Genomic DNA, 27,281 nt, shown 5'->3' on the forward strand with positions numbered 1-27,281 from the left:
CACTCCAGGGTCCGGAGCCCTGATTGGTACCGCCCCCGCGGCTGCTACTGGTCCAAAAAAAACCCGGAGGCGGGACTTGCCGGTATATTGGCCGGCCATGCGCTGTCATTACTATCCTACTGGCTTTCTTGATTGCCACTCCTATTGGTTTTTTCTCCTGCCCTTCCCAGGTAGCAGCCAGTAAGACGCTCGGGAGGGGGGCGGCGTCTAATTTGACGTCATTGTGGAATGGGGACTCTGTTGGTTAGGTATGAATGACATTTGAGCGTAATGTGTGTTTGTGGAGAAGTCGGGCGCGAGCTCCAGATCCCATGGCGTCATGATGCCCTTGCTGCCCAATCTTATGCTTGTTCACGAGAAATACGTCCTACTGGGTTCCAGGTGTGTGCAACAGATCGCAGCCTCGCTTAAGATTCTGGCCGCAGCATTTGGCAAAGCCAACCAGTCAGCCGGACTTTATATAGATCGCCTAGAAAAATGAAATGCTGTTCATTTAAGTGGCGTTAAGTCTCCAGAAATCGCCTTAAGATCACAGGCTGTGTATGTAAAACCTTGCGCCCGGACACCCCTATTTGTCGGCTATAAAGTGCAACAGGAGTCAGGATACTTAGACTTTAAAGGATAATAAAGACAATGACAAGTTTCCAGACTTTGGAGCATGCCCTCCCCCGCCCCCATTCCTTAGGGGTGATGATTTTCGTATAGGATGCATTCTTGCTACGGTAAGCTGTTCCAGACGTACTGCACATGTGAATTAAGGCAAAGCCAATAAAGGTCAATAAATTTCTGGAAGGGTAAATATTTCACAGAGGGTTGGCTCTTATACCGAGAGCAGTTTGTTTGCAGATGCATGGCGCGCGTGCGGACTCCGTCTGTTCCTAATCCTGTAGCTTATTTTACGATCTCTTGCGCTTACACAATCCTGTCTGCCTCGCTTGTGAACCGGATTCCACCGCTTTCTAGTTGGGAATGGGATTTTAAAATGTTGGTATTTTGGAATTAAGAAATTTAGGACGCCATGCTACACTTGAGATCTGTTGACCGAAGGGCTGTACTGCAAGATGGGCGGGACACCCCCCCGCCCAGGGCTGCATTCCCTGGGGAGAAAGCTGGCCAGGGCTGCATGCCAGAGGTGGGGGTGGCCGGAGCCGAAAGTAGACGGGCTGCATGCCAGAGGTGAGCAGGCTGCAGCCCCCATCCAACCTCTCCTCTTCTGCCCTCTGTCTCTTTCCCCAGTTGTCTCCTCTCCTTGTTTCCCACCCCCGCCCAGCCACAGCAATAACGGGTTGAAAACAAGGAAGAAAAAACTCCCATTGGTACGACTGGGAAGTTATTTTCAAGGTGTTGCCACATACGACCTCCCGAAAAATATTTTATTTATTTGTGATATTTATATCCCTAAAAAATTCACATCTAAATAATTAAATCATATTTAAAATACAATATTAAAAAGTCACCTCTGTGTCGCAGTTAAGCATTTTTTTAAAATCCCGTTTGTAACAATGCAGTCGGTGTTTTTCTAAAAAAAAAACCAACTGCTGAGGTGGAGCTAAGGAGGGAAGGCTCTGGGCCAAATGGGTGGACGTGGGCTGTTGCTTCCCACCAGTGTGTGACAGGAGTTGGTGAAACCCAGTGGAGCACCAAATACATGCCTCTGGCACCCTAAAGAATATGGCAGCAGGACAATCAGCCGGTGGAATGGCCAAAACAGTAGGATTGTGGGCAGCAGAGGGGAGGAGAACACTTGTGCTGATTCCTGCCACATCCCTATCAACAACACAACTTTAAACCAGCCCCAGACCTGGCATAAGAAATTTGTCTCCCATTGACTCCAATGGGATGGGGGAATAAAAAATATACCCATCCCATGCAGACACCTGTCTCACCCATATCACAGCGACCGCACATAGGATATGGTGTAACGCCAGCAGGTAAACCCTACACAGGGAGGCCATCACTCAAATGTGGCTCTGGGCTATATCTTTCTGGCCTTATAATGGGGGAGGGGGGAATGGGGAGAAAGGGCACTGCACACAAAACAGCCTGGGCTCATAACACACAGGTGGACTTGTACTAGCACTTCTCTTAGAATCCTAAAAGGGTACTTTGCTTTAGCACTGCAGACCCAAACACCCCACACTCCACTCCAACTGTGTGTCAGGACAACGTACCCCATTCTGGTGTGCGAGGGGAGGAACCGTGCTACAACATATAACTTGTGTACGTTTCCTGTTGTTCCCCGCCCCTCCTTTTGTCAGATGTGACTAATGCGTCTAGGCTGAACTGTATTGCTTTAGCACGCTTCTTTCCCTGCCCCCATCTAAAAGCTCCGGGCAGTGTCTCCACATACAGGGGCTTCACAAATCTCCATGTGCAGGCGAGCCCAATCCAGCCCGAGGGGCCAAGGTAGAGGGTCTTATACATGTAAGCAATGAAAGACTTACATATGTAAGCACGGAATACTTGTTGCAGAATATTAATTGCTGTCACTGTTTCACCTTTGACTTATATTAAAATGTTTTTGCCACAGCTGTATTACACTGCAACCCTCTTCTCTGCTAATGGGGAACATTGCCCCACCCCCCATACGAGAGAAACACTGCCTTTCATGTGCAGTTATGCTCTGTTGGCAAAGGCTGTGCACACACTGTGCTCCAACCATTGGCACTTCTGCTCAAACACTCCAGAGTACTTTTTCATTGCAGGATTACAGCCGAGATATGGAGCAGAACATGGTGTCCCTGCAGAGTTGGGGGCTCTAGGGGGAATGTGTATGATCACAGGCACAGCAGTCTATTCCTCCCTCCCATTGGGGTGAGACGTAGGCTCAGACATGAACACTGTCTGATCCCTCAGGTGGTATCACACATTCTTCCTTTTGTCTGCCCACGCATTTTTAAATAAAATACTTTTGTTTTAACTCTCTGCCTAGTAATATGACAAACTCAAAGTGTATTTGTTTGCCAAAGCTCTATCCATCACCAGAGCATAAGATGATATAGAGAAGGGTAAGGTAGGAGGAGACACTTATGATCAGAGGGCAGATCTTCAAGAATGTATCTTTCTCAGAAACCACTAGGAGCAAGTGTATTGGAGGAGTAACAGTGGTGGTGGTGCCTGCAATGAATAAAACCCTGAAATAAAGAAGTTAGAATGACCTGAGTTGTTCCTCACAGCCAAACTGTTCCATGATTTCGAGCAAAAAGCAGAACTGAATAGGTAGCTTAGTCTGAGCCAGAGTACTTCTCTCAGAATTCAATTCATGCGATGTGATTTTTGGCACAGGCCAAGAAGCCTTCATTCACACTTTACTCTTGCATTTCTCCCACTTCGGGAGCTCATACGTGACTTCCTGCTGTTTGAAAGAAAAACGGTTTGTGTGACAGAGGCCTAGTAGTTTACAGGAAAGTAAGATCCATACATAGAACACCACTATACACACTCCCCACAAGTATAGAACTTTTTTTATTTACAATACCCTATAAAAATGTAAATTTAGAAATTTTCATTAATCATAACCAAACCAAAAAGTAAAAGCACAATAATAATAATAATAGTAATAATAATAATTATGGACCACTTGATCGTGTGTACTGAAGGGAGTACGGGTGGAAGAAAGGGATCGAGAAAGATTAAGGGACTGAGAGGGAAGGAAGTGGTGGAACAGTTAGTTAGAAATTTGGATTCAAGAAGAGAGGGGAAAAGGAGATGGAAGGAGAATACTGTGGAGAGGCAGCGAATTAGTAACAGGAGTTTACTGGTTGGAGAATACCTACATGTGCAAATTGTTTTCAAAAGCAGAGTAAAAAACCCCCACCACATTCCGAAAGAGAAGCAAAAAACAGCAGATCCTAGCAGTGTATGATATTGAAATTCACTAAGATTAATCTGTTCCAGGGGAATTAATTCCTGGTACCTTACTGGTTAGCCTACAGGGGATCTTGGCCAGCTGGAGCTTGAAGCAAGATGTAGGTCAAGAGACAAAAAGCTCAGGTAGAAAATGAGTCTTGGGAAGACTAGACACATGTGCAAAGATGATGTTGCGTCATCGCAAAGTCCAGAAAGGGGATGGTTTTGTAGGGGATGGCCAACTCTATAATGAGGCATCTGGCACTGGGAGGGCAAAAAATAGACTCACCGGTGGGCCAATCAGAAGGAATTCCCATCATTTAAACTCACTCCAACATATAGGAGAGACAGAAGCATCTAGCCTCTCCATTTCCACAGTAAAGGAACATGATTTATCTCCCCGCCCCTGTGTGTTCTTAGCAACGAGACTGGAAGGTGGAACTATTTTCCCTACTAGGTCATCAGTAGTGTGGTGGGGAGAATGGGGTCTGCGTATGGATGGAAAGTGCTGAGGGAAGGGAGGGCCTTGGGTGAATTTAATGCAGCAAGGACATGCAGAACTGCAAACTGGCAATGAGGGGCAGAGAAGGAAAGCACATCCCCTGCCAAGCTCAGAGCAAGAGAGCAATCTTCGGTGCAAGGCCAGAGCCATAATCCCACAAGGGTTTATTTCAAGAAGGCACTGCCTCCTCTTTGCCCACTAAAATACTCTGGAGGTGGCAGCAGCGATGGAGACCAGCATGGCAGCATTTTGAGGCCTTCTACCGTATTTCTTGAATCAACCTGAAATGGCAGAAGGCAATAAGAGTTGTCAGACTGCCTGCACCAGTACTAACTAGAAACATAAAGAGTTCTTTCCCTAGCTGAAGGATGATATTTATAAGCCACCTTTCAAGCATCCACAATTTGATTAAACATATTAAAATGTTTATTTTACATAACAAGACAGTAATGGCGTTACAAACCCATCCTTTTAATAAAACCATACCCTCACAGCGAGCTGCTGCACTTCTATTGTTATCACCAATGTATGTAAGCAAGATGACAAGTTTCTGCCCCAGTGAGCTTACAATCTAGAACTCCAACAGTGGGGACCCCACTGGTAGAGACAAGAGCAAAAAGTAATGAATGTGAGCAGATTTGGTTACGAAGACCTATGCCTTGTTTCAGTTATGAATGGAGGACTAGAAGGTTAGGCCAACAAGCTTCACAGAGAAGTGTTTCATCCAATTTTATTTTGTATTCATATAATGTCTTCAAAGTTTGGTACCACTCTCTGCCAAAGCTCTTTTGCTACACCACTGGGCACTTGACATCAGATTCTATCATTCCCACCCATTTCTATGCCATTGGATAAAACAAGTTTGTTGCCACTCCCTGACTCAACCTGCCCCCCTCACAGCTATGGAGATCAGTACCCCCTCCCTCTCTGTCCTCTGCCACCATTCCCTGCCTCTTCTATTAACATATGGATAACAGGACATACTTACTGCAACTTTGTCTCTAGCACATTCAGCTTCTGCCGATCAACATAGCGAGAGAAGAGAGATAAAAGATTAGAGGGAGTAGACACTGGCTTGGCCAAGGCTGCCTGTGGGATCCGGAGAAGCTCTCTGGTTGCCATGAACATCAGTTCCGTCCTGCCAAAGACAAGATAACAGTGGCGGTGATAAGAGTGCTGTTTATGCAGAGTTTGGTGCACGACACAGAAACTAGGGGTGTGCACGGACCCCCCGATCCTCTTCGCACCCAATCCGCAAATTTTGGATCGGGCCCACTCCGCCCCGCTGCGGAGCTCCGGCTCCGAATCGGAGCTCCGCAGTGGCGGGGAGTGGCGCCAGGAGGGGATCTACACTACTGCTTTAAAGCGCTTTATAACAGTTTTGACAACTGTTGGGGCCCAGGACACACTGCATATACAGGTTTCAAACGTTTTCAAAGTGCTTTAAAGCGCTTTAAAAACAGTAGTGTAGATCCCCCCCCAGGTAAGGCCCTCCTCCCCCTTACCTGTGTCCGTCCCGGCCCATCCCAGCTTCACTAGAGCCCGCGGCTCATGGTTGAGCCGCGGGCATTAGTGAAGGTGGCGACAGGCCGCGACGGACGCAGGTAAGACCTCCCTCCCCCTTACCTGGCTCTGCCACTGTCGCCGCACGGGCAGCGGCAGCTGCAGGGCCAGGTAACCCCCCTCCCTCCTCTCCCTTACCTGCGTCCATCTGCGGACCGCAGATGGATGCAGGTAAGATCCCCCTCCCCCTTACCTGACTCTGCCGCCATCGCCGCATGGGCGGCAGCGACAGTGGCAGGGTCAAGTAACACCCCCTTACCTTTTTTGCGGAGCTCCGGATCGAGGCGAAGGATCCGCCTTCACCTCGATCCGCTCCGCAACGCTCTGCGGCTCCCCTGGTCCTCTTCGCCTCCGCCTTAAGTGGAGGCGAAGCCCCCCAATCCGCTCCTGCTTCTCCGGTCCGAGGAGAAGCGGAGCACATCCCTAACAGAAACGGGTTGCCACAGAAGTAACTTCCCTTTGTTTTCATGGGCTATGGCATCATCAGCTACTTTGAAGGAAAAACCTTTATTTTCCTATGTCTTGAGACTTGTTCTCTTTCCCATGAGGTTATTTTGGACATTCTCCAGTTTTGTCTGACTCAGAAGAAGAAATCAAACAAGGTGGACACAGTCTTGCCTTCCTCTTTTTTTACGGTAACATCAGAAGAGCCCTTCTGAATCAGACCAAGGGTCCATCTAGTCCAGCAGTCTGTTCATACAGTGGCCGACCAGCTGGCTAAGGTTAACAATGCTCCACATGGAACACTTTAAAAGTTGCTGATCAACACAACGGGCACTACTCTGAGACAGAGAGAGTTGCAGTTTAGATACAACACCCTCCCACACCCCCTTGGGAAGGAGGTATCATGAGGCCATTCCATTTCTGGAAGCGGCCTTTCCTTAGTCTTCCACTCAACATTACAGAGACTAAAAGGGCAAAAAGGAATAGGTTAATCCAATTTGCAGAAGCCACTTCATGTACTTCTGGAGCTATCATTACAATTCAATAAGTAACCCTGACAGATTCAGTGGGCACTAAAAAAAGAAGCCAACCCGATATTACACAGACTAGCCTTCACCTACTGTTGTGAATTCTCTGCATGTGTTTTGAGCCAAAGTAAAAATATTTGATTTCTGAAGGAATAACTTGAAGAATTAGATACAGTTGCCCAGACTTACCACTGGTTGTCTTGCATGAGATCTGTAGTAGAATCTGAACTCTGCAGTTCCTCCCCACGGCTCAAGACCAAGAACAGCAGAGAGAGGCCAAACTGCAGAGTGGAAATGGGAGTGGGGGGGGGGGGGGAAGCAATTAGGCACACTATCTTATGCTCTAGTAAAAATTGATTTCCAAATTAAGTCTATTTCATTTTAAAGGACTGACCAATTCCCATTTAGGATTAAAAGGGCCAGAATGATGAATGAAAGAAGAGTCAGCAACATAAAATGAGAGTTAAGAGAAGTTGCTGAATTACTCCATATTACAAGAAAAAGATGTATTGACCCTAGATCCTCACTGAGCTGAGGGTGCAAGGGCACTCCTCTCAAATCTTAGCAAATATATGATAAGCAGATATGTCAACATTGCAGGCTGTTGTCAGTGTTTGTTCACATACAACTTTGTATACTGGACAGGAACACACGGATTGAGAAAGACTGCTCCCTTAGTTACAGGGTCTCTCCCTGAGAACCATACCAGGGAGAAGAGAAATCTGTATTCTCTGCAAACCAGACTGGGTTCGGACGACACGATAACCAATGAGGGGTTAAATAGTCAACGCTTGGTTATTATGTCATCTGTCAGGACTTTTTCACATGGCCAAAATAAGCAACGCAAATAACCAACACTGTACAGAGTTGATTATTTGAACAACCGTTGGTTGTCGTGTTGTGTGTCAGGCACCATCGACTATTTTGGCAACAACAGTGTCCCCTGTCAAGAATGACCAAAGTAGCAGCTGCTGTTCTAGTCCAGCTGGCAGAACTCACAATGGCTGATGGGATACCAGCAGGAGGACTGAGAGGAATGTGTCAAACACACCATTGACTAATAGTCAACTCAACACTGGTCTTAATCCACACCATGGTGGATTATAATCATGTCATGTGGGGAGTACCGCCTTGATAATCACCCATGGAGTTGACTCTTAACCTGCCATTGACTATTGCGTTGTCCAAACGCAGCCACAATGTTTTCATTAGTGATGCGGATGAAAGGACCACATTAACCTTTAAAAGCTCAACAGTAACACCTTCTGCATCCTGTAGCAATTGAGCCCTAAATCAGAGCCTACTGGTATATTGGGTGGGGGCATATCTAAAAGCAGCGTAAGCAAAAGAAACCTTGTTCTGGAGCACCGCTGTAAGATGTAAGTTGGCAGATGCTGTTGACGTTGTGCTCTGAGGTAGGTTCATTAGTTGCTGTAGGATGCTGGCAACAGTTCCCATTGGAAGATGATAGAGAACAAGGGAGAAGGGCCTCAATAGGCAAGGTAGCACCTGAGATCAAAAGAAAAAATGGCCACACTATTTACACACAGGACTAGAAGTATGCCACACATTAGAAGAGCAAATCCAAAGAACATGCCGATTCCTGAGTTTTTGAGCTTAGGAGAAATGAGATGGTACCAACCTATTTTTAAGTTAACTAAGGAGTACTAATAAATGATGTTTCAACAAGAGGTGGAGGAGAAAGATGTTAGGATATGACTATGTGGAATGAAATTATAGCATCACATCAAGGCTAGGAACTTGACTGTTTTATCCTGACCAATAGCACCAGTTAAATCTTGCCACAGAGCTCAAGAGATGTAACACAAGTCAGTATTTGCCACCCATTTTCATAGATGGGATGGTAGCCCAGAAGGAAGCATTTATCACAAAGCCATACAACAACAAGCCACAGGCAGGGCTTTAATAGGTTTTAAGACCTTTTTGTCCTAAGTGATCTGATCTTCCCATCTCTAAAATCTCACAGAAAAACAAGTAAATACTGTGTACTGAGAGTTATATTGTTATAGCATTTGAGAGACACAATTTGAGTGAAGCAACTGGAAGAAGCAACGACTCTCCACCTTTATTTCCCTATGCTTTCAAGACAGACACTTTCTAAGCAGTTTTTCCTTGAAATTTATTGCTCTGCCTCATAAATACAATACATTCTCAGGCTTATTCCTTTGGTACTTCAACATCTGAATAACAGTGTAACATCAAACTTTAAATGACTAGAAAGAACCATTACCCAATGCAAAATGGCTATTGTTTTAGCATAGCCACGGGATGGCACAAAAAACAACAACAAGCCAGCAAATTCTTCTCTACCTGCTTTTGAAATTAGTCTTAAGGACATCACTGGCATCCTGCATGATACATAGTATCCTAGTGGCTTTTTAGGATAAAAAATTAAACATTATTATTCCCCAAGGTAAGTGATGAGGAAAGGAAATGTGAAAGACAGGAGACGTACTCTGGTTGCTGCTTTAGTCCCTCCAGCTAAAATCTGAACATTTTTACATGCATATTTACTCAAAGGGAAGTCCTACTAAATTAAATGGGCCTTACTCCCAGGTACATTTGATAGGATTGCAGCCTTAGTGACTTTACTGAAAGACTGTTCTCAACACAAGAAAACCTATTATCCGTCTCTTCAATTAAGTTTACCTCATCCTGAGCATCTTTCTTGATTAGGAAGGGCAAGTTCCTGGATGTAGCCATAAGCATGTCGGCTGCTTGCTCTGTGGACAAAAAGGCCAGGATTCGGGCAACCAGGCGCTTTCCTTTCCGAATACACATAATCTGCACAAAAGGGTCATCACTTAGCCTGTCAGAAGAGAGAGCACAACTTCTGGTTAGGAAGACCCAGACCACATGACACTCCTCCCCCCCTCCCTAAGTAGCATGCGGAGCAAGCACTCTCACATGACCCTGGGGTGGCTTTTAAAGTCATGGCTTCATCCACTGCCACAAAACAGATGCATTTCAAAAAAAGAATTACTCCTTCCACACAAAGGTATACATCTAGCAATGTGTGCAGAGTCATCCTGAACCCTTGAAGCAGCCTTCCCCAACCTGGTGCTCATCAAATGTTTTGGACTACAACTCCCGGGATTGCTGACCATTGGCCATTCTGGCTGTGGCTGATGCAAGCTGAAGTCCAAAAGATCTGGAGGGCATCAGGTTTGGGAAGGCTGTCCCAGGAGAGGTTCACACAACACACTAACTCACACTCAGTGGTTTGAGTGTACACATGCACACACACAAGTTTATGGTAGAAGGATAGACTGCAAGAGAGTCTTGTCTTCAAACTGAACTAGATCGGGGGTGGGGGGGTTAAGCAAATTTTCCAACTGCACAAGTGTCCTTTCATACACCTCCACCCAAGCCAAGCACATTATTTCTCTTTCACAACTGGACAGATTATCACCAACACTAGTAGCACCTTAAACTTAAAGACAGATTGGCAGGGCCATACGGCTACCCAGGAAGGACAACAGACCACTAGTTGTCACCTACAGCCCCCAACTGAAACCACTGCAACGGATCATCAGTGAACTCCAACCCATCTTCAGCGCAGTCACTTCTCTCTCACAAGCCTTGGGAGGCAGACCAGTCCTGGCCTACAGACAACCTCCTAACTGAAGCAGATGCTAACCAGCAATAGTACACAGGACAGAGACACAGACAGAGGGACCAGACCATGCAATAGACCCAAGTGCCAACTTTACCCCACATCTATTCAGGCAACACTGTCACAGGACCCAACAATATCAGTCTCACCATCAAGGGCTTTTTCACCTGGATCCTTATATAATTTGTGTTACATGCTATCCCTGACTTTGTCTATTGTTAAGTTCTTAATAAACACATACACATAACACGTGTCTTATTTTTTTCACCACTTTTTAAAAACTGCACATTATCAGATTTCCAACTGCACATTTTCCCCCAACTGCACATTTTGTGTCCCAACTGCCCACTAAAAAAACCCTGAATTAGATGGTGGTGGCATTCAGATCTGTCACAAACTTCCTGTGTCCTACCTCCTTTACAACTGCCATGATTTTGCCAATTCACCATTTCTCTCTAAAACGTCTGCTACCAACTGCTTAAAATGTTAGCAAGCTATTCTCATATTTCCAAGGGGCACTGAGATAAGCACAGTGAAGACTCACATGCTACGTTTAAGAAGCCCATTCTGAACAGAGAGTGGGTTCCTTCTTAACAGAGAAGAACTGAAACAGCAACATTTTGGAGGGAACTGCATTTCTTGGAATTGTACGGGAGTAATTAGTGTCCTACTGGGTGACCTCTTACCTTTCCTGGTTGGGCATTTTCCCCCTCAGATTGTCATACATGTCACAGATCTTCTGCTTCCTCTCTTCCATCAAGGCCAGCCTATCACCCTCCAGGCTCAAGAGGTACCGCCTCTCATAATCTTCTACATCCAGGAGGAGACTGTAAGTCTAGTTACCAAAAGGTGAGTTTTAGACATACAAACATCAGAAGAGGCCTATGTAGCATTTTGTTCCTGAACTGGCCAAATGCCTACAGGAAGCCCACAAGCAGGACAGAGTGCACCCCTGTTTGTATTTTCTAACAACTTGTATTCAGAGGCAAAGTGCCTCTGATGCTAAAGCTAATATATAGCTATTGTGACTAGTAGCCATTGGAGGCCTTAACACTCATGAATTTGCCTATTCCCATTTTTAACCAACTGAGTTGGGGGCCATCGCCACATCTTGTGGCAATGAATTCCATGGTTTAACTATTTATTTATTTATTGTATTTCTATTCCGCCCAATATCCAAAGCTCTCTGGGCAGTTCACTATGTGCTGTGTGAAGCACTTCCTTTTGACGGTCCTGAAATTCCCACCATTTGGCATTGACAGTCTTAGTATTGTGAGAGGGGAAAACACTTCTCTCTATCCACTATCTCTACATCATGTATAATTTCATACACATGATGCCAAGATGTCTGGAGAACACTGCTAAATTGAAAAGATTAAGTCTCTTAAAGGTTTTTTACACTCACATTTCTTAAGGAGCAGATGGTTGCTTTAGATAGACTACGGTTTGTGCCTGCCAAGTAGGACCATTAATTCAACTCATTTTCATATAAGAGGAAACTGCACTGTAAGCAGGAAATTAACTCAGTAAATAAAGTAATCATAGCTAATCAGAAGGATGCTCTAATAATTCCAGTGATCCCGTCTAACTCCAAAGAAGTAGGAACGGGAATCCTTTGCCTGTGTGGTCCTGCAGTTATGCTGCCGTTGCCGCCACCCCTACCAGGCATGGGATTAGTAGCTCTCTGCTACTATTGTGCTGAATGAGGAATTAACATCAAGCTCACCTTCTCAATAGTGAAGAGCGTTTGGCGCCTTTTATCCCGAACCTGCTTCTCTTTTGTCTCCTAAGGAAAAGAGGGCAAAACATGCTAGAAAGAGTTCCCATGGCTTAGGAACGTTTTCCTCTGCAACCCGAGCCCAGCAAAGAATAAGAAGAGCAAGAGCCCACGTTTGGGAGGAAAGACGGGAGCGTAAGAACAAGAGAGTAGGCACACACTGAGGAGTCAAATCACTACAGCAAGGGAAACTCACGTCTTCTTCACCTCGTAACGTCACTACAGCATCAATCATTTTGCGGGGGTTATTCACACTGGAGACTGTGAGCTTCCCTAGGGAGCCCTCAAACTGCACTGCAAGCAGAAAGAAAAACAAAATGCAGGTGGAATTGTGTGAGTCGGCTGGCCTGAATATCTCACCTTCACTACACACAGCTCTAGTATTCTTGTCCTTTCTCCAATTAAGCACCTTCATATCAACAACCTGGGCACCAGTTACAGAAGTAGCTCACATCTATGTAGTCATGAAAATAGTGCTGTTCCTTACAGTGTATAAGTTTGCCTTCCTTTATTCCCTCCATAGTGGTATCTTAGCTCTGGGTCTGTATATACAGTAGAATGGTAGACATGAGGAAGCAGAATGAACTATACTATTTCAGACTGCAGTTTGGGGGAGGAGTCGTCATTTTGAATGCTCCCTTGTGTTAAAGATGCCCTGCAAACAGAAAACTAGCACATCGAAGAACACACATCTCTTCCCTTCCCCAATGTGCTTGTTTTCTACTTGCAGGACATTCAGGGATGACGACTTATACATGTGGGGCACCATTCAGTAGTTGTACCTCAACCCAAACCTGACCCACAGTCCTAAGTAGTCTAGCCCACTCCTCCACCTCCCAATTCTACTTCATCATTCTGATGCATGTGTAGACTAGTGTGAGTAAGAGAATCAAATTAATGGCAAGGAAATACAGATTAGTGATTTTCTTAATTGTCAGTCCACAGGTGTTACATATGCAATATCTTGCCCATGTAACAAACTGTATGTGGGGAAAACATCCAGACAACTCAAGATTAGGATAGGGGAACATTTGTATAGTTTGAGACATGAGAAGACAGGAGCTCCCCTGGTAAAACATTTTCTGGAATTGAAACATAAACCAGAGTCTATGGTCTTTTGGGCGATAGAACAAGTAAAAAGAGGAGAACCTCTATTGAGTAGACGAGAAACTCACTGGATTGTGTGTCTAAAAACATTATATCTATCAGGGCTCAATGATTCTCTTGAATGGAATTCTTTCAGATAGAGTAATCTGACATAACCACTGGGCAGTAATCAGAAAGTTAAGTCCTGGCGGAATTGCTTTGAAAACTGTTAACGAGAAGAGATGAGATGTTAACTATCAGGACAGATAAATAACGGCTGTTATGGAGGACTCAGCATAGAATGGGTCACCGGCTTGGAAGGAGGGAATGAACTCAGCTACGGTTTGTTAAGACTGAATCGGAAGATTCGTGTATTTACGAAAAATAAAGGTTACGTGATACAGGTTAGTTTCGGGGTTGTAGGACCAGAGTTTTTTAAAAAAAAGTCAATAGAAAAGAATATAGTTAAGAGATGGGATAAAGAATAAATAAATAAAAATTGGCATGCAGGCTAGAGATGGAGAGCCGAAAAAGAGACAAGAAAATATTTATGATAGTGGGAGTTAGTTTGGAAGGGAGTACTGGGCTATTATGATAAGAACATATGGGCACAATCTAATTGCTATAAACTAAAGAGAGTCTTTAAGGTAGACGCTTAAGTACATTGCAATGTGAGTAAGGTGGTTCGTAGAGTAACGGAGTGATGAAACCAAAACACTGAATCACGAGTGTTGTTCCTTTGAACTTGATATTTTGAATTGTTTCAGTGTATTTAATGTGATAAAACTTCATGCATACATCATTTTAATGTTTTATAGCTCCTGACGAAGGGTTTGTGAACCCGAAACGTTGAGCACTTTATAACCTTTGTGGCAAGTTTTATACTAAGAAGATTTATTGGTTTATCTTTGGATTACAATAAACAATTGATTTTGCAAGCACCAGAGCTTTTAGTCTCTCACTCACACAGATCCTGGTGGTGCTGTTTTTCCCTTGTTTTTCTCAGCATGTGTAGACTAGTCCTTGGTATACAAAAGCGACTTACCTGGCTTGTAGGCATGCTCCAATTTTGCCACTTGTGGGGTGATCAGTTTAGTGCGCTCCTTTTTAGGAGCATCACCGTGCATCTCTTCAGCTGCAGACAGTTTTTCCAGCTTCTGAAAATAGTTCTATGACAGAGAAAAGTGGTTAGAAGACCGCCAGCAGTTTGGCGCCCTTCGCCAAGATGAGAACCTGCCATCCCCAACAAGACAAAGAGTGGAGTATTACTACAGGCCTTAAAAGGACAAAGGGAGTTCTTCAGAATCACAGCTAGACCTAATTTTTTTCCACCAATTAGCTGGAGAGTACAGGTATAGGAGAAAGACTGTCCAACTGCTAGTTCCTGGTTTCCATTTAGGCATAATTTGGGACAAGATAGTCAGCAAAAGCCTTCTGAAGCACATGAAGCACCAACCTGGTAGTAGAAGTCATCCAAGTATGGATCAGTGCTTTGCAGCTGCATCATCTGGATCTTGGACACCCAGTCCTTTTCCCGTTGCAACATGAGATTGGCATACGGGTCCTTCCTTATCTGCTCCTGATGGTTATTTCGGTGGCTCCCTCGGTCCCCTGCCGACCCATTCAGATTCCGGTGCTGACTGAAAGGAGTGCCATAGAAGTCAGGAAAACACAATTCAGAATAATTATATGTCATGTCTTTCCATGTAAGTACTCCAGGGCAGCAGACTTGTAAGAAATCTCCTGCCACAGCCCAATCCCACGAAGGATGGAGAAGAGATGCAGTCAAGCAAATTCCTAGAGATCATGAGACAGTCCTAGAACAATGCAATATGTAGGGTCATAGCACTGATTTCCAAATTTGTAAAAGCAGTAAACCCTCAGCAGGATATGAGAGATTGTGTCAACCAGTTCTGGATGGGGTTACACTCCCCTGAAAGACTGTGTTTGCTGCTTGGGGTGCTCCTGGATCCATCACTCCAAATGACAGCCCAGATAGATGCAATGGCCAGGAGTGCCTACTATCAGCTTCGGCTGATACGCCAGCTGGAAGACCTAAAGATGGTAGTGCACGCACTGGTAACTTCAAGGTTCGACTTCTGCAATGTGCTGTACATAGGGCTACCTTTGTGCCTAGTTCGGAAACTTCAACTAGTTCAAAATATGGCAGCCAGGTTGGTCACCGGTACACCCAGGGGTGAGGATATCACTTCAATTTTAAAATCACTTCATTGGCTGCCAATTAGTTTCCGGGCAAAGTATAAAGTGTTGGTTATTACCATTAAAGCCCTACACGGTTTGGGTCCAGGTTACCTGCGGGATTGCCTCCTCCCGTACAATTTGACCCCCACACACTCAGGTCCTCTGGGGAGAATTTACTTCAGTCAGCCAAAACTAGGCTGACCACCATTACCCAGAGGACCTTCACTTCTGCCGCTCCCAGACTGTGGAATGGCCTGCCGGGAGAGATTCGCCAACTTAACAGTCTTTTTGAATTTAAAAAAGCTGTAAAGATAGATCTCTTCCGGCAGGCCTACCCAGTTGAATTTTAAAATGTCTGGCTGTTATTTTAATAATGTATTAGTTTTATATGTTTTTAATCAGTTTCATGTATTTTATAGTATTTTTGTATTTGATGTTGTTCCCCGCCTCGATCCACAGAGAGAGGTGGGTAAGAAATAAATAAATAAATATATTATTATTATTATTATTATTATTATTATTATTATTATTATTATTATTATTATTAAGTTTAATCTGAATAAGCACATTCTATTCCAATCACAAACTTGTCTTATCTTTCATTAAGTCATGAAAGCGCTTGCTCAACCTCTCATGTAAGCCTGATTCAAGTAACCCTTTGATGTTGAGAAATGCCTCTACACCACAGAAACACAATACCCAGGGGCCAATGGGTATTCCAGCTGTGCAGTGTGATTCCTGTGCCAGAAGCTGCATCAGAAGATTTTTTTTTTAAATGGACATTTCTAGTCCAGACTAGAGAGAAAACCAACAAGCATATAGGCTGATTTTGGTGAAGGATCAGAAAACAGGAAAGTGCTAGATGCAGAGTGGGACTTTTAAGTGTCCTGTACAGCTAACTCCTCAAGGTAAGAGCCATCTTGCTGGATAATACTAGACTCCTACCAATCCAGCATTCTGTCTCCATCAGCAGACAACTAGATGCTCTGGAAGAGCTCACACAAACAGGGCATGATAGCAATAGCCACTGCATTTTTCTCTGCATCGAGTCACCAGAGGTGCAGTTTTTATCTATTATGAATGATCTCTATTGATAAATCTATGAATTGATCATGGTCTAATCCTTTTTTAAAGTTATCTAAGCTAGCGGCCATCCCCATTTTGCAGCAATGAATTCTGTACTTATGCAGTGCATGAAGAAATCATTCATTTTCCTGTGGCTACCTCTGCTTTAGAAGTCTAGTACAGGCCCTGAGCCTTATTCCCAATCCATTCCCATACACTGAACGCCAGGTTTTCCCAATTATTCTTTGAAAATCTGACTTGCCTATATTAAGAAACACAGACATATTGCAGAGGCACTTGATCTGCACAGGTTACTTTGGCACAGAAATTGGGTTTCCTGAATATCAGCGATACATCACCCCAGCAGTACCTCACTTCTTGCACTGTGAAGGCATTTAAGGTTTCCCTCCCTACCTCAGCAGAAGCACACAGATGCATCCCAAACTCACTTCCTGTTCTGCTGCTGCCTCTGGTGTAAGAGTCGCCGGTGCTGTGGGTGAAGGTGGGTGGTATCTGGCCTGAATATCTGTGGTTGAGGCCTAGGGAAATAAAGTTTTCTTTCAGGGAAGGGTAGAGGAGGATCCACAGAAACAATGTAGTTTAGCTGTCTCACTGGAAGGGAAGTGGAGGAAGTGGGGCTTACCTTAGATTCTGCAAGTGGGCTCCAGGACATGGGGCATGGTGTTGTGACGATGGTGTAGGCGGTGCCCCAAAGAAGGCACGAAACCCGCTGGTTGGGGGCATCATCTGCCCGACTCGGCCTTGGAGCAGTTTGGGGTTCATGGACGCAAGAGGGCTGCTAACAAGACCCGAGACTCGTGCAAACTGGCTGGGAGACATCCTACCTGCCTATAGGAAGGAGAAAAAGAAAGCAGAATCAGCAGTACAGAAACTTTGTTCATTGGATAGTGTGTGTGTGTGTGTGTGTGTGTGTGTGAGAGAGAGAGAGAGAGAGAGAGAGAGAGAGAGAGAGAAGAAGAACAAACATTGTTGATGGTTCTCTGTTCCCTGAATATACGAACTGGAAAGTGAAGGAAGAAACATAAAGGAAGAACTTGTACATTAAAGCAGAATACCCTGTAGAGCCTACAGTGTAGACAGTGCTGTGGGCAACAGAAACGAGAAGAGCAAGACAAGTTGTTTACCTGTGCTCCTCCTAGCAGCTGTGCCCTTTGGAGGTGGGTGAGAACAGGAGTTACGCTGGGAGGGAATGGGTGGCCCAAGAGGGAGGAGTTCTAGGAAGAGAAAAATGGAACACACCAAATCTGAAAGCAAGCACTGACCCAATATGGACATTCCAAGGCTTCAGTTATGGAGACCTTCAGATCACAGAGAAAGGAAGTGGGGAGAAATACAGAAGTGAGAAATGCTGGAAAGAGGCAACACTGAAGTGGGGATATATGCGTACATCCAGTAATGTTGGTCATTCCTATCACACAGGACAGGGTGAAGAAGGGGGCTGGGAAGCAGAGAAATACAAAACAATTCAACATGGCAGCAGACAACAATACATCCCAACACTGGAGGAAGAAACTGAAGGTCTGTTTGAAAGCACATTGCAAGTCACAAGGCTGCTAAAGTGCTTTATGGTCAATAGGGTACAGCAGATCGTGAACATCCAGGGCACGAAGAGTTAGTTGCTGGACCTTCTGCCCTTATCCTGGAGTCCTTTTAAAGGCAACAGCTTTAGTGTGGAAAATCTGAGAATCTTGATACATAGACCTGGATGTCAGGAGACAAGGATCTGAGCTCTTTTATTCGGGCTTCCTTATTTGCAACAGCAAAACTCTAAAGGAATAATGTCTCTCTAACAATAACTAATTGTAGCAAAATCCACAAGGAAACCCAAAAAGGTGCCCGAGGGGTCTCTTGCAATTGCCAGGGTCTAAGTTGTCCACAGGAAATGGAATGCGCTCAAGCCAGAGGGGTTTGGTTCAAAACAGTGACACTGAAGAGATCCAAAGTTACGCTTCCAATGTCTTTGAGAACATTAGAAAGCGCAAGACTATGGGGGAGGGGTATCAGAGCCCAACCCAAAACACAGAACCACTCAGTCAGAACTACCGTCACATTGCAGAGTTGGTTCGGAGACATCCTCTCATTGAAGGGACTCGGATAACGCTGCTGAATTGGGACTCTGATGTGAACAGGCTTTGGACACAGGATCTGCTGGATGGAAGGAAAAAGAAAGCAAAATAAGCAGGTAGGAGGGCTAGTTTAAGGCTCAACCATCAATGACACCCCCCAACTCTAGTTCTCATGTACCAGACTGCTTCCTCAGCATTAACAGGTCAGAGGGAATCAGGTTAATGTCGACTGCTGGCGAAGGTTAGCTCAGATCCCTTCTGAAGTGAATGTTAGGTTTAAGGCAGAGCCTATGAAGATGGAGGAAATGCCATCCCGTTTTGTCCAGAGGTGGCAACCTAAGGATTGGTTACTGGTGTTATTGTTTCCATTGACCTGATTCTCACAACACACCAGCTCAATTTAATTTATCCGCGAGGGCTAAATTAGGCACCATTTTTGCAGAGCTCACTTGCCGTGGCTTGGCGTGTTGTGTCAACCAAGGCAGCAGGGGCTGTTTGAAACGAAGATAAAAATGGCCCCAGCAGTTGCCCGTCACAACACAACAACCCCCGTGGGTAAATTAAGCTACAATGAGCTGTGCACTTGTGCAAACAAGGACCCTGCCTTTGAAAACATAAACCAGCTTTCCTCAATCTGCTGCCCTCCAGGTGTTGCAGAACACAACTCCCATCAGCCCCAGCCAGCATGTCCAATGGTCAGTAATTCTGGGAGTTGTAGTCCAAAACATCTGGTGGCCACCAGTTTGGGGATGATCCACACAGACTCATTCTGGGGGTGGGGTGGGGGAATACCTGCTGGTTAAAGTTGGGCATGGTGGGCTGCTTAGGCGGGGTCCCAATAGGCACAGCCCTAACAGGAGGGCTACCAATGACTGGCGAGGATGACCTTCTGGGTAGTGCCCGCTCCGACAGGTCCTGCTCCTCTTCCCGGGCTTGTGGAGGCCTCTGTGGCAGGGCATATTCCAGCACCGATACAGAGGGCACTTCCTGCGTAGAAGAAGGGGAGAAAACACACCTGCTAGTTACTTCCAATATTTAGACATTTGGGAAGAGACAGAGGTGGAACATCGCTTAGCCCACACCTGTTTCCAAGTGGGAAGTGCCCTAGTGACATTTAACAAGCATATGGATGGTTGTGGGATGCAAGAGTCAGGAACAGAGAATGAATGCTCTTGGCATCATTGGTAAATACCCTTGATGGCTGTAAACCAGGAAGCCGACACAACTCTGAACACTGGAGACTATACTGCTAATAAGAAAGCTTTGGTTCGCTGCTTGACTGTGCCACCAATTCTTTTTCTTTGTGCAAGATACTGTATATACCCAAGGCTATTGCCCTTTTGCCTCCCACATCCTGAGACAGTGCTCTTGTTTCATTTATTTTTCAGATGAAGAGATTTAGAAACGGGGGGAGAAGGCAAAGATACGTCTGTCCATCATCTTGAAGCTATGCATCCCTGAAGTCCTAGGTCAGCCTTCCCCAATCTGGTGCCCTCCAGATGTTTTGGACTCCAGCTTCTATCAGTCCCCAGCCAGCAGGCCAATGGTCAGGAATCCTGGAAGCTGCGGGTCAAAACATCTGGAGGACAGAAGGTTGAGGGAAGGCTGCTCTAGGTGATCCTTCATTTTCATGCTGGGCTTCTGTGACCAGCCATCAGCTTTCGATGAGCCTAAATGCCAACAGTTCCAGAGTCTTAAAGGCAGGTCCCATGTAAACCTGACAAAAGTGTTATATCTCAATGGAACGGAGCATGCCATACAGGAAAACCATTAGTGCTTTGGGGGCAGCATTGAAACAGGAAGAGTGGAAATCTAATTGAAAATTTGGGTTTCAAATCTAGTTGAAAATTCAGGTCCTAATGAAAAACTTAAGAACTGTTGAATCAGACCAATGGTCCAGCTAGTCCAACATCCTAGCTCTAAAAGGGGCCTGCCAGACACTTCCAGAAAGCCTGCAGACTAGGCATGAAGTGATGGTTTTCCCCTGCTTCTTCCCCCCTCACTGCCTCAGCATCTGGCATTCAGAGCTACACTGCCTCTGAAGCTGGAGGTTCCATTTGGCTATCATGGCTTATAGCTATAGATCGACCCTCCACGAACTTGTCTAACCCAGCAACCATCACCGCCAAATTTCCAACGCCAACGTATTTTACTTGGGAGAGTCTGCAAGCAGAGGAGAAGCCAATCTGGCTCTTTCTATCTCAGCAGAGACTCACTGCATGACAGATCCCAACAGGCCGTATTAAGCACCTTTTCAAAGGAGAAATCTTTTAAGACCTATGATTCAAGGCACAAGCTTGATTGCCTACAACAGGGGTGGGGAACCTCTGACCCCTCCCAGGCTCCTCAACCCCCCCCCCCCAATTTTCCCCCATCAACTACCTATCATCTGGTGGCTTCCCTGCTTTTGTGGTGTGTTTTCCCCATTCTAAAAGGTCAAAATTCATCTCTGAAGGCTTAGTTGCTGGCAGGAATAACTTTAAGCTGCAATGTCCAGGCATTTTGGCCCCGACCCTGCTGCTTTCAGCCCCGCCCACTACTGGAATGAGGCTCCCAGGAGCTCCTCTGAAACTGAATTCGGCCCTCAAGCTGGAAGAGGTTTGACATCCCTGGCCTACTTTCACCCAAGGGGAAGAAATATTCAATAAAGTAGACTGTACCACTGTTATCAACAACTGAGGCAGTGGGGCAAGATACGGCCTGTCCTGTTGCGTTGATCCCAAGGACTCTCTGCTTCTGCAAAACCCCCAATGACCAGCAGAGACTACCCCACTATTCCATCCATCTATTTCAAGTCAAGTCCACAAGCCTCTCGGGCAAAGGCATTGTCGCCACCTTCTGTACAGCCTACTATGCTAGATAAACGTCACATAATGGAAGTAGTTCTGAGAGACTGCAAACTGCCTGGAAAACCCAAGATGCTTCCTGTTGAAAATAGAAGGGGGAGACAACACTCCACCTGAGTGAGAAGCGGTCCTCTGATGCGCCTGAGAACCGAAGGGCCATCCCAGATGCTTGAGTTGAGGCCACCTGGTTGCTGCAAAGAAGGGAAGATGGGGAGGGGGGGTTAAACCCACAGAACAGATCCTAATGCTGCTACAATCCACTGCAAATTAGATTATTCCTTTTCCATCACTAACTACACACCTGTACCGGGGGTTGGGTTTGCACAGCCTGCATGATGGCTGGATCTTCCAGCTCATTATCAATCACCATCTTGCTCAGCCTCTCTGCCAGGTTCTCTTCATGGTCTCCCAGCAGGTCCATCTCATCTGCGACTCCCCGGTCCGCTTGCTCTCCTGAGGATGCAGGCTTTTCTTCCAGCTCTGCCAATCTTTCATGGGCTTCCTGCCAGTCATCATCTGCAAAGGAATGGCAGGAAGGATATTTGCTCAGCATTCTTGCCCTCCCTCCTTGCTCTGTGACTGTATCACCTGCTGATACCCCACAGGCAAAAGACTGGAATAAGAAGCAGGCCAAAATTTTCAGCACATTTAGAGTACTATGCAAAAGAGTAGAATATATGTAACATTGCCTGTGGCATATAAATAGAAAGGTAGGGTACATTTGTAATTAAACTCACCAATTGCACCCGCTCCAAATGTATCATCGTTGAACTGGTCAATGTCTTCGTCTTCCTCTGCCAAATTATGAAAGGCTTCATCATCCTCATCTAGAGGGCAGTCCTCAAGGGACTTAAAGTAATAATATAAAAAAAACCCATTGATATCATGAACTAGAAAGAAACGTCAGCCTCCTCCTATAGTATTCCAAAAGATTTATCCACTAGCATGAAGACTAGAAACATGTTTACATAAAATTACAAGAATTCTAATTTCAGTAGGTGTGGCCCCATCTTCATCCTTCCAACAAATATGAAAAAATACCTTTCAATTACACCTGCTGCCGCAGCACCTATTAATTTGGACTAATTAGGCACAAAGCCCATGAGAATATAACAACCACACTGTCTACAAGTTTCCTCCAGAGCAGAATGCTATTCCCTACCTTACAAATCAGGATGAAGTACTCTTCCAGATACACAGTCATAACTTAATTTGCAATTTCAGCTGCTAAATTCAGGATTCCTCAGGCTCTGACAAGATCAATTTGTGTCACATTAAGCCAGAAGGCCCATTCACCACTTTTAATTTCACTATGCAAAGAATCCTAACTGTTCATTTAATTCTCTCCTTCCCGTGCTGTAATATCCCTACATCCACCCCTTAATATGGATGGATTATAAAGTTCTGGGGGTGTTGTGAAATTCAAATTCCTATCCAGTGGAATTTTAGGATGTTTTTAGAATAATGCCTTTAGTATGTTTTTTAGGAAGTTTTAACAATGTATATTGTGTTTTGATTAATATTTTATGTATTTTATACTTGTTGTTCCCTGCCTCGATCAGGATGGAGAGGTGGGTTAGAAATACATTTATTATTATTATTATTATTATTATTATTATTATTATTATTATTAAATGGCAAATGTGGCTGGGAACACAGGAAGCTGCTTTATGCTGGGCTATCCAGTCAGTGCTGTTGAGACTCATTGACAGCAGCTCTCCGGCATTTCAAGTAGGCATTCAGGAGAGGATAGGGACTGAATCTGGAACCTTCTGTATGCAAAGCATGTGATCATAAGAAGAGTCATGTTGGAGCAGACTAATAGTCCATCCAGTCCAGCATTGTGTTCACACAGTGGCCAATTAGCTGCCCTGGTTTGCAAAAACCTTTTAACATTTGACACATGGCTCTTAGCATGTATGGGGCATCTAGCAGAACAGGAGTAGAGCATTGTGTAGTAAAACCTAAGTTCATTTATTTGTATAACTGTATGGAAAGCACAGAAAATAAGAGGCCAGGCAATGGTACACTATTAGCTCACAACCTGCATTTTCAGAAAACTATGCAAATGTTAGAATAAGGCTGCAGCCTACAAATTATTTACTCTGCATTGATCTTATTCCCTTTATACCTGGATACCACCTTTTCCATAGGATACTGGTCTCCCCCAAACAGGGATAACACATCTTATTTAAATAATTGCGTTAATATAGTTTCTTGCTCACACTTCCTTTTTACTATGTCAGAATGTATTCGTATAGGAAATGGTTTCACTCAAAAGTCAACTGAAGTTACATTTAAGTCAAAGTGATATTTCAGTTTCAAAATCCAAACCAACTTTTACTATATTTTTATTTATTTTATTTATTTATTACATTTTTATACCGCCCAATAGCTGAAGCTCTCTGGGCGGTTCACAAAAATTAAAACCATGAGGAACATAATAAAACAACCAACAACCTACTATAGTTAGAACACCACCTGACTGTGTAGGATATATAAAGAAAACAAAAATAAAATCAAGTATCTGTAGTAGGGAGAAATTAAAAGTAAGGCAGGGAATAGAAACCAGCCAGGGATCTTCCTAAATGAAGTACCCTCTCTCATATGGTAACTTTTAAAAAAAGGCATAGGCACTCTGGCAAATAAAATCAGTGTGTAAGGATGTGTGAAAATCACTATGAGAAAAGAAGCACATCTAGCCAAGAAAAACACCATTATCAGATAAGTCAACTGTCCAACTCTATTTATCAAAAAAGATTTGGTTAACTGACCAGTTAAATAATCATCAAATACTGCCAAATAATGATCAAGTATTTTAAGGCACTAACTTTATTAGAACAAAAGAGATACTTTAATCATCAACAGGTTTGATATTTAACTGATTTGTTTTTGTAGGTAGCATAACTGTTATTTCTTTTTAAAAAGCAATGAATATAATGTTTAACACTAACTGCAATGCGTATAAATGTAAATAATTCACTGAGTGGGGTTCCTAGCACAAGCCTCAAGGCAAAGACTAGGGAGCCTTTTGTCAGTCCCATTTTGCAGCTGAGAGAGTAGCCATTGAATCAGTTTAAGAAGCCACTAGTATAAACATACACCTATGGGATGAGATTCTGTTGCACATGGTATATGAGGTCATCTGTCTATCTATATACAAGTCAATGCTCAACATTCCACCCCACCCTGCAACATTCCATCACACTATGGTGTGACCAAGAGTCCAAGCTATGGGGCTTTGCAGATAAGAGCATACTTGACTGTAGTTATTTGGGGCAGTTTTACCCCACCACCACCACTCTACCCCATTAGAACAACACTGTTGCAGTGAGGGTAAAGCCCCTTTGATGTTCACGAATACAGATCTCACACTGGGATGCAATGCTGTGTTTGTGCATGTGCGCACACACGCACACACACAGCACATAGACTCACACTGCATCTCACATCCTTCCAACTGACAAGCTCTCCACCAGCATGACACACTAATTATGTCTGTCTGTCCCACTTCTCAAGATTCTGGTCACACAGAGTCTGGGCATATGCAGACAGGAGCAGACAGGATTATGAATGGCAAGGAGTCACCAGGAGCAGGGAATAATTTAGCTTTCATCTGAGTGGTGCACTCTTACTGCTGGCTCCCGTCCATGGATTTTCACCTATTAAGTCAAACCCCAATGTCTGGCTACCTGATCAACAAGCCTAATGGTTACAATCACACCCCATCCACCTGTGATCATGCACATTCCTTCTACATGACTGTTTTAAGGGAAACCCAACGGCCACAACAGAAAATTAATTCTGGGGCCTCTATCCAACAAAGTCTCTCTATGCTGTGTCATACAGTCTCAGGGCCACACGACACTTTTTTTTAAGAGTCTTTCTGTACGATATGGAAAACACAATTGAGAATACATAGTATTTTCTTCCCTGAAGGCCAGTGAAAGTAGCTCCAACAAGCCTAGTTATTTGCCTGTTTTGGGGGCGGGGGGATCGAGTTGGCACTTCATATATCTGTCGCCTTAGGACTGTCTGCTGCAGTGATGAGATCCACTTGAACAGAAAGGAGGAAAGAGACAGGGAAAGAGGCGCCCTCCTTCCGAGCGCAGAAGTAGGCGGCCGCGGGCTGCCCCGTTCTCCCCCGTCTAGACGAGCGTCCGCCCCCCTCCGCGGGCAAGGGACCTCCTGGGTCATCGTCCCCAGCCCCCCTCCACTCCTAGAGCGGCCTCTCCTCTCCTTCAGCGCGCACCGTCACGGGACAGGTCGGAAAGCAAAAGGGGAGAGCGAAGAGCTCCCAGGACGGGTCAAAGGTCACCGCAAGGGTGGTCCCGGCCGCCTCTGCCCTCTTCCGCCCGGACGAAGGAGGCCCCGTTCGCCAGAAGCCGGGCGGCGCCCACGCCCCCGGCGGCGCCTTCTCACCTGGTAGCGGAACATGGCTCGCGGCGGGGCGCGGAGTCTCCCCCCGCACCGCCCGGGAGGCTCCGCGCGGACCCTGCTCCAGCTCCGGGACCCCGCCCCCTGGTACGTGCCCCACGTCCTGACGTAGTCACATGAAGTCCACCACACAGGTTTCCTCTTGCGTAGATAAATTCGGCGCGCATGCGTGCTGCCAGCCCCGCTCAATCCCGGTCCCGCTACGAAAAGGAGAATGCTTCGCTCTCTTTTTCCCCCGTCAGGGGGAGTGCCGCCTTAAAGGGCCAGAGCGCCATTTCTCAAGGGTGGGTGGGGCGGGTGAGGGGATCTCCCGCCGTACAACAGAGAGCCGGCAACAATTGCTGGGATGGTGAACTTGTTTACGTTTCAGTTGAGTATAGAAAAATTACAGCCATAGGGTTGCCTTCAAAGTTGAATTTTAAAATGTCTGGCTGTTATTTTAATAAAGTATTAGTTTTATATGTTTTAATCAGTTTTATATATTTTATAGTATTTTTATATTTGATGTTGTTCCCTGCCCCAATCCAGACGGAGAGGCGGGTAATAAATAAATAAATATTAAATGTTAGTCCTACTTAGAGTAGACCCATTGAAATGAATGGGGATGCCAGTTAGAATAGCATGGGATGCAACCCATTCGATACAACACATCCTGTGCCTCTGGCACTTCATGGGTTTCTGCCTACACTCGTTACATTTTCTCTCACTTTATAGTGCTGTGCGTTCGTGAGAATGTCTACCTGCTGACCTAGGATAACACTCTGCATGTGATGAAGTGTGGACGCTAGGGCACCGAAGCGTGAGATGCTACGAGGCATTACCACTTATTTATTTAACATTTATATTTGGCTTTTCTATGACAAGGCGGCTGACAGAATAAAAATATAATTCATGAAACAAGTTAACGCACTGTCATAGCAACAAAATACACACGTACACAGAAATAACAGCATCATGAAAGACATCCCAGTAAGCAGCAAATAAAACAACTTGTCAAAATGCCTGCTGAAAGGTCATACAGTTCAAATTATTAGTCTGTGTCCCTGTTTTATGTGCATTGTTTATAAAGGTACAGAATTTGAATGTTCTCAGTGCAGAATATTACATTTATTATATTATTAGATAGCATAGAATGTACACAGCCCCACCCACAGATCATCTACATTTGTTGCACAGGGCTGTAGTCCGGTAAAACCCAGCATAAGTAAATACTTCAGCTGTAGCACTGACTAGCAAAGGCAGGCTCTTTATGCAATGCT

The 27,281-nt window shown here is 44.9% G+C and overlaps 1 protein-coding gene across 3 annotated transcripts; it reads right to left on the reverse strand.

The window, feature by feature from the left end:
* Window positions 1-3,449: 3,449 nt before the first annotated feature.
* On the reverse strand, window positions 3,450-26,119 carry PATL1 (PAT1 homolog 1, processing body mRNA decay factor). 3 transcript variants are annotated; one of them, XM_063116899.1, is made up of 19 exons: window positions 26,008-26,118; window positions 22,323-22,434; window positions 21,887-22,101; window positions 21,699-21,776; window positions 19,532-19,726; window positions 18,717-18,818; window positions 17,798-17,887; window positions 17,296-17,501; window positions 17,102-17,191; window positions 14,842-15,025; window positions 14,431-14,554; window positions 12,496-12,593; window positions 12,249-12,308; window positions 11,209-11,357; window positions 9,556-9,715; window positions 8,239-8,394; window positions 7,075-7,166; window positions 5,340-5,489; window positions 3,450-4,632 (listed from the first exon to the last, which is right to left on the reverse strand). In XM_063116899.1, exons 1-19 carry the CDS (start codon window positions 26,020-26,022, stop codon window positions 4,611-4,613), a joined length of 2,298 nt encoding a protein of 765 aa, XP_062972969.1. In that variant the 5' UTR covers window positions 26,023-26,118; the 3' UTR covers window positions 3,450-4,610. The 3 variants fall into 3 exon arrangements, with proteins under 3 accessions (XP_062972969.1, XP_062972968.1, XP_062972970.1); XM_063116898.1 differs by having other exon boundaries at window positions 18,717-18,821; XM_063116900.1 differs by lacking the exon at window positions 17,798-17,887 and having other exon boundaries at window positions 18,717-18,821; window positions 26,008-26,119.
* Window positions 26,120-27,281: the final 1,162 nt, after the last annotated feature.

The sequence above is a fragment of the Elgaria multicarinata genome, chromosome 2 (genome assembly GCF_023053635.1).
Source record: "Elgaria multicarinata webbii isolate HBS135686 ecotype San Diego chromosome 2, rElgMul1.1.pri, whole genome shotgun sequence".
In the NCBI taxonomy this organism is placed as follows: Eukaryota; Metazoa; Chordata; class Lepidosauria; order Squamata; family Anguidae; genus Elgaria; species Elgaria multicarinata.

Coding starts and splice junctions, on each gene's coding strand:
- PATL1 (XM_063116898.1), bottom strand. Junction 18,822..19,531: donor TGCCCAACTTTAACCAGCAG/GTATTCCCCCAC, acceptor CCTTCCATCCAG/CAGATCCTGTGTCCAAAGCC. Junction 9,716..11,208: donor AAAATGCCCAACCAGGAAAG/GTAAGAGGTCAC, acceptor CTCTTCTGACAG/GCTAAGTGATGACCCTTTTG.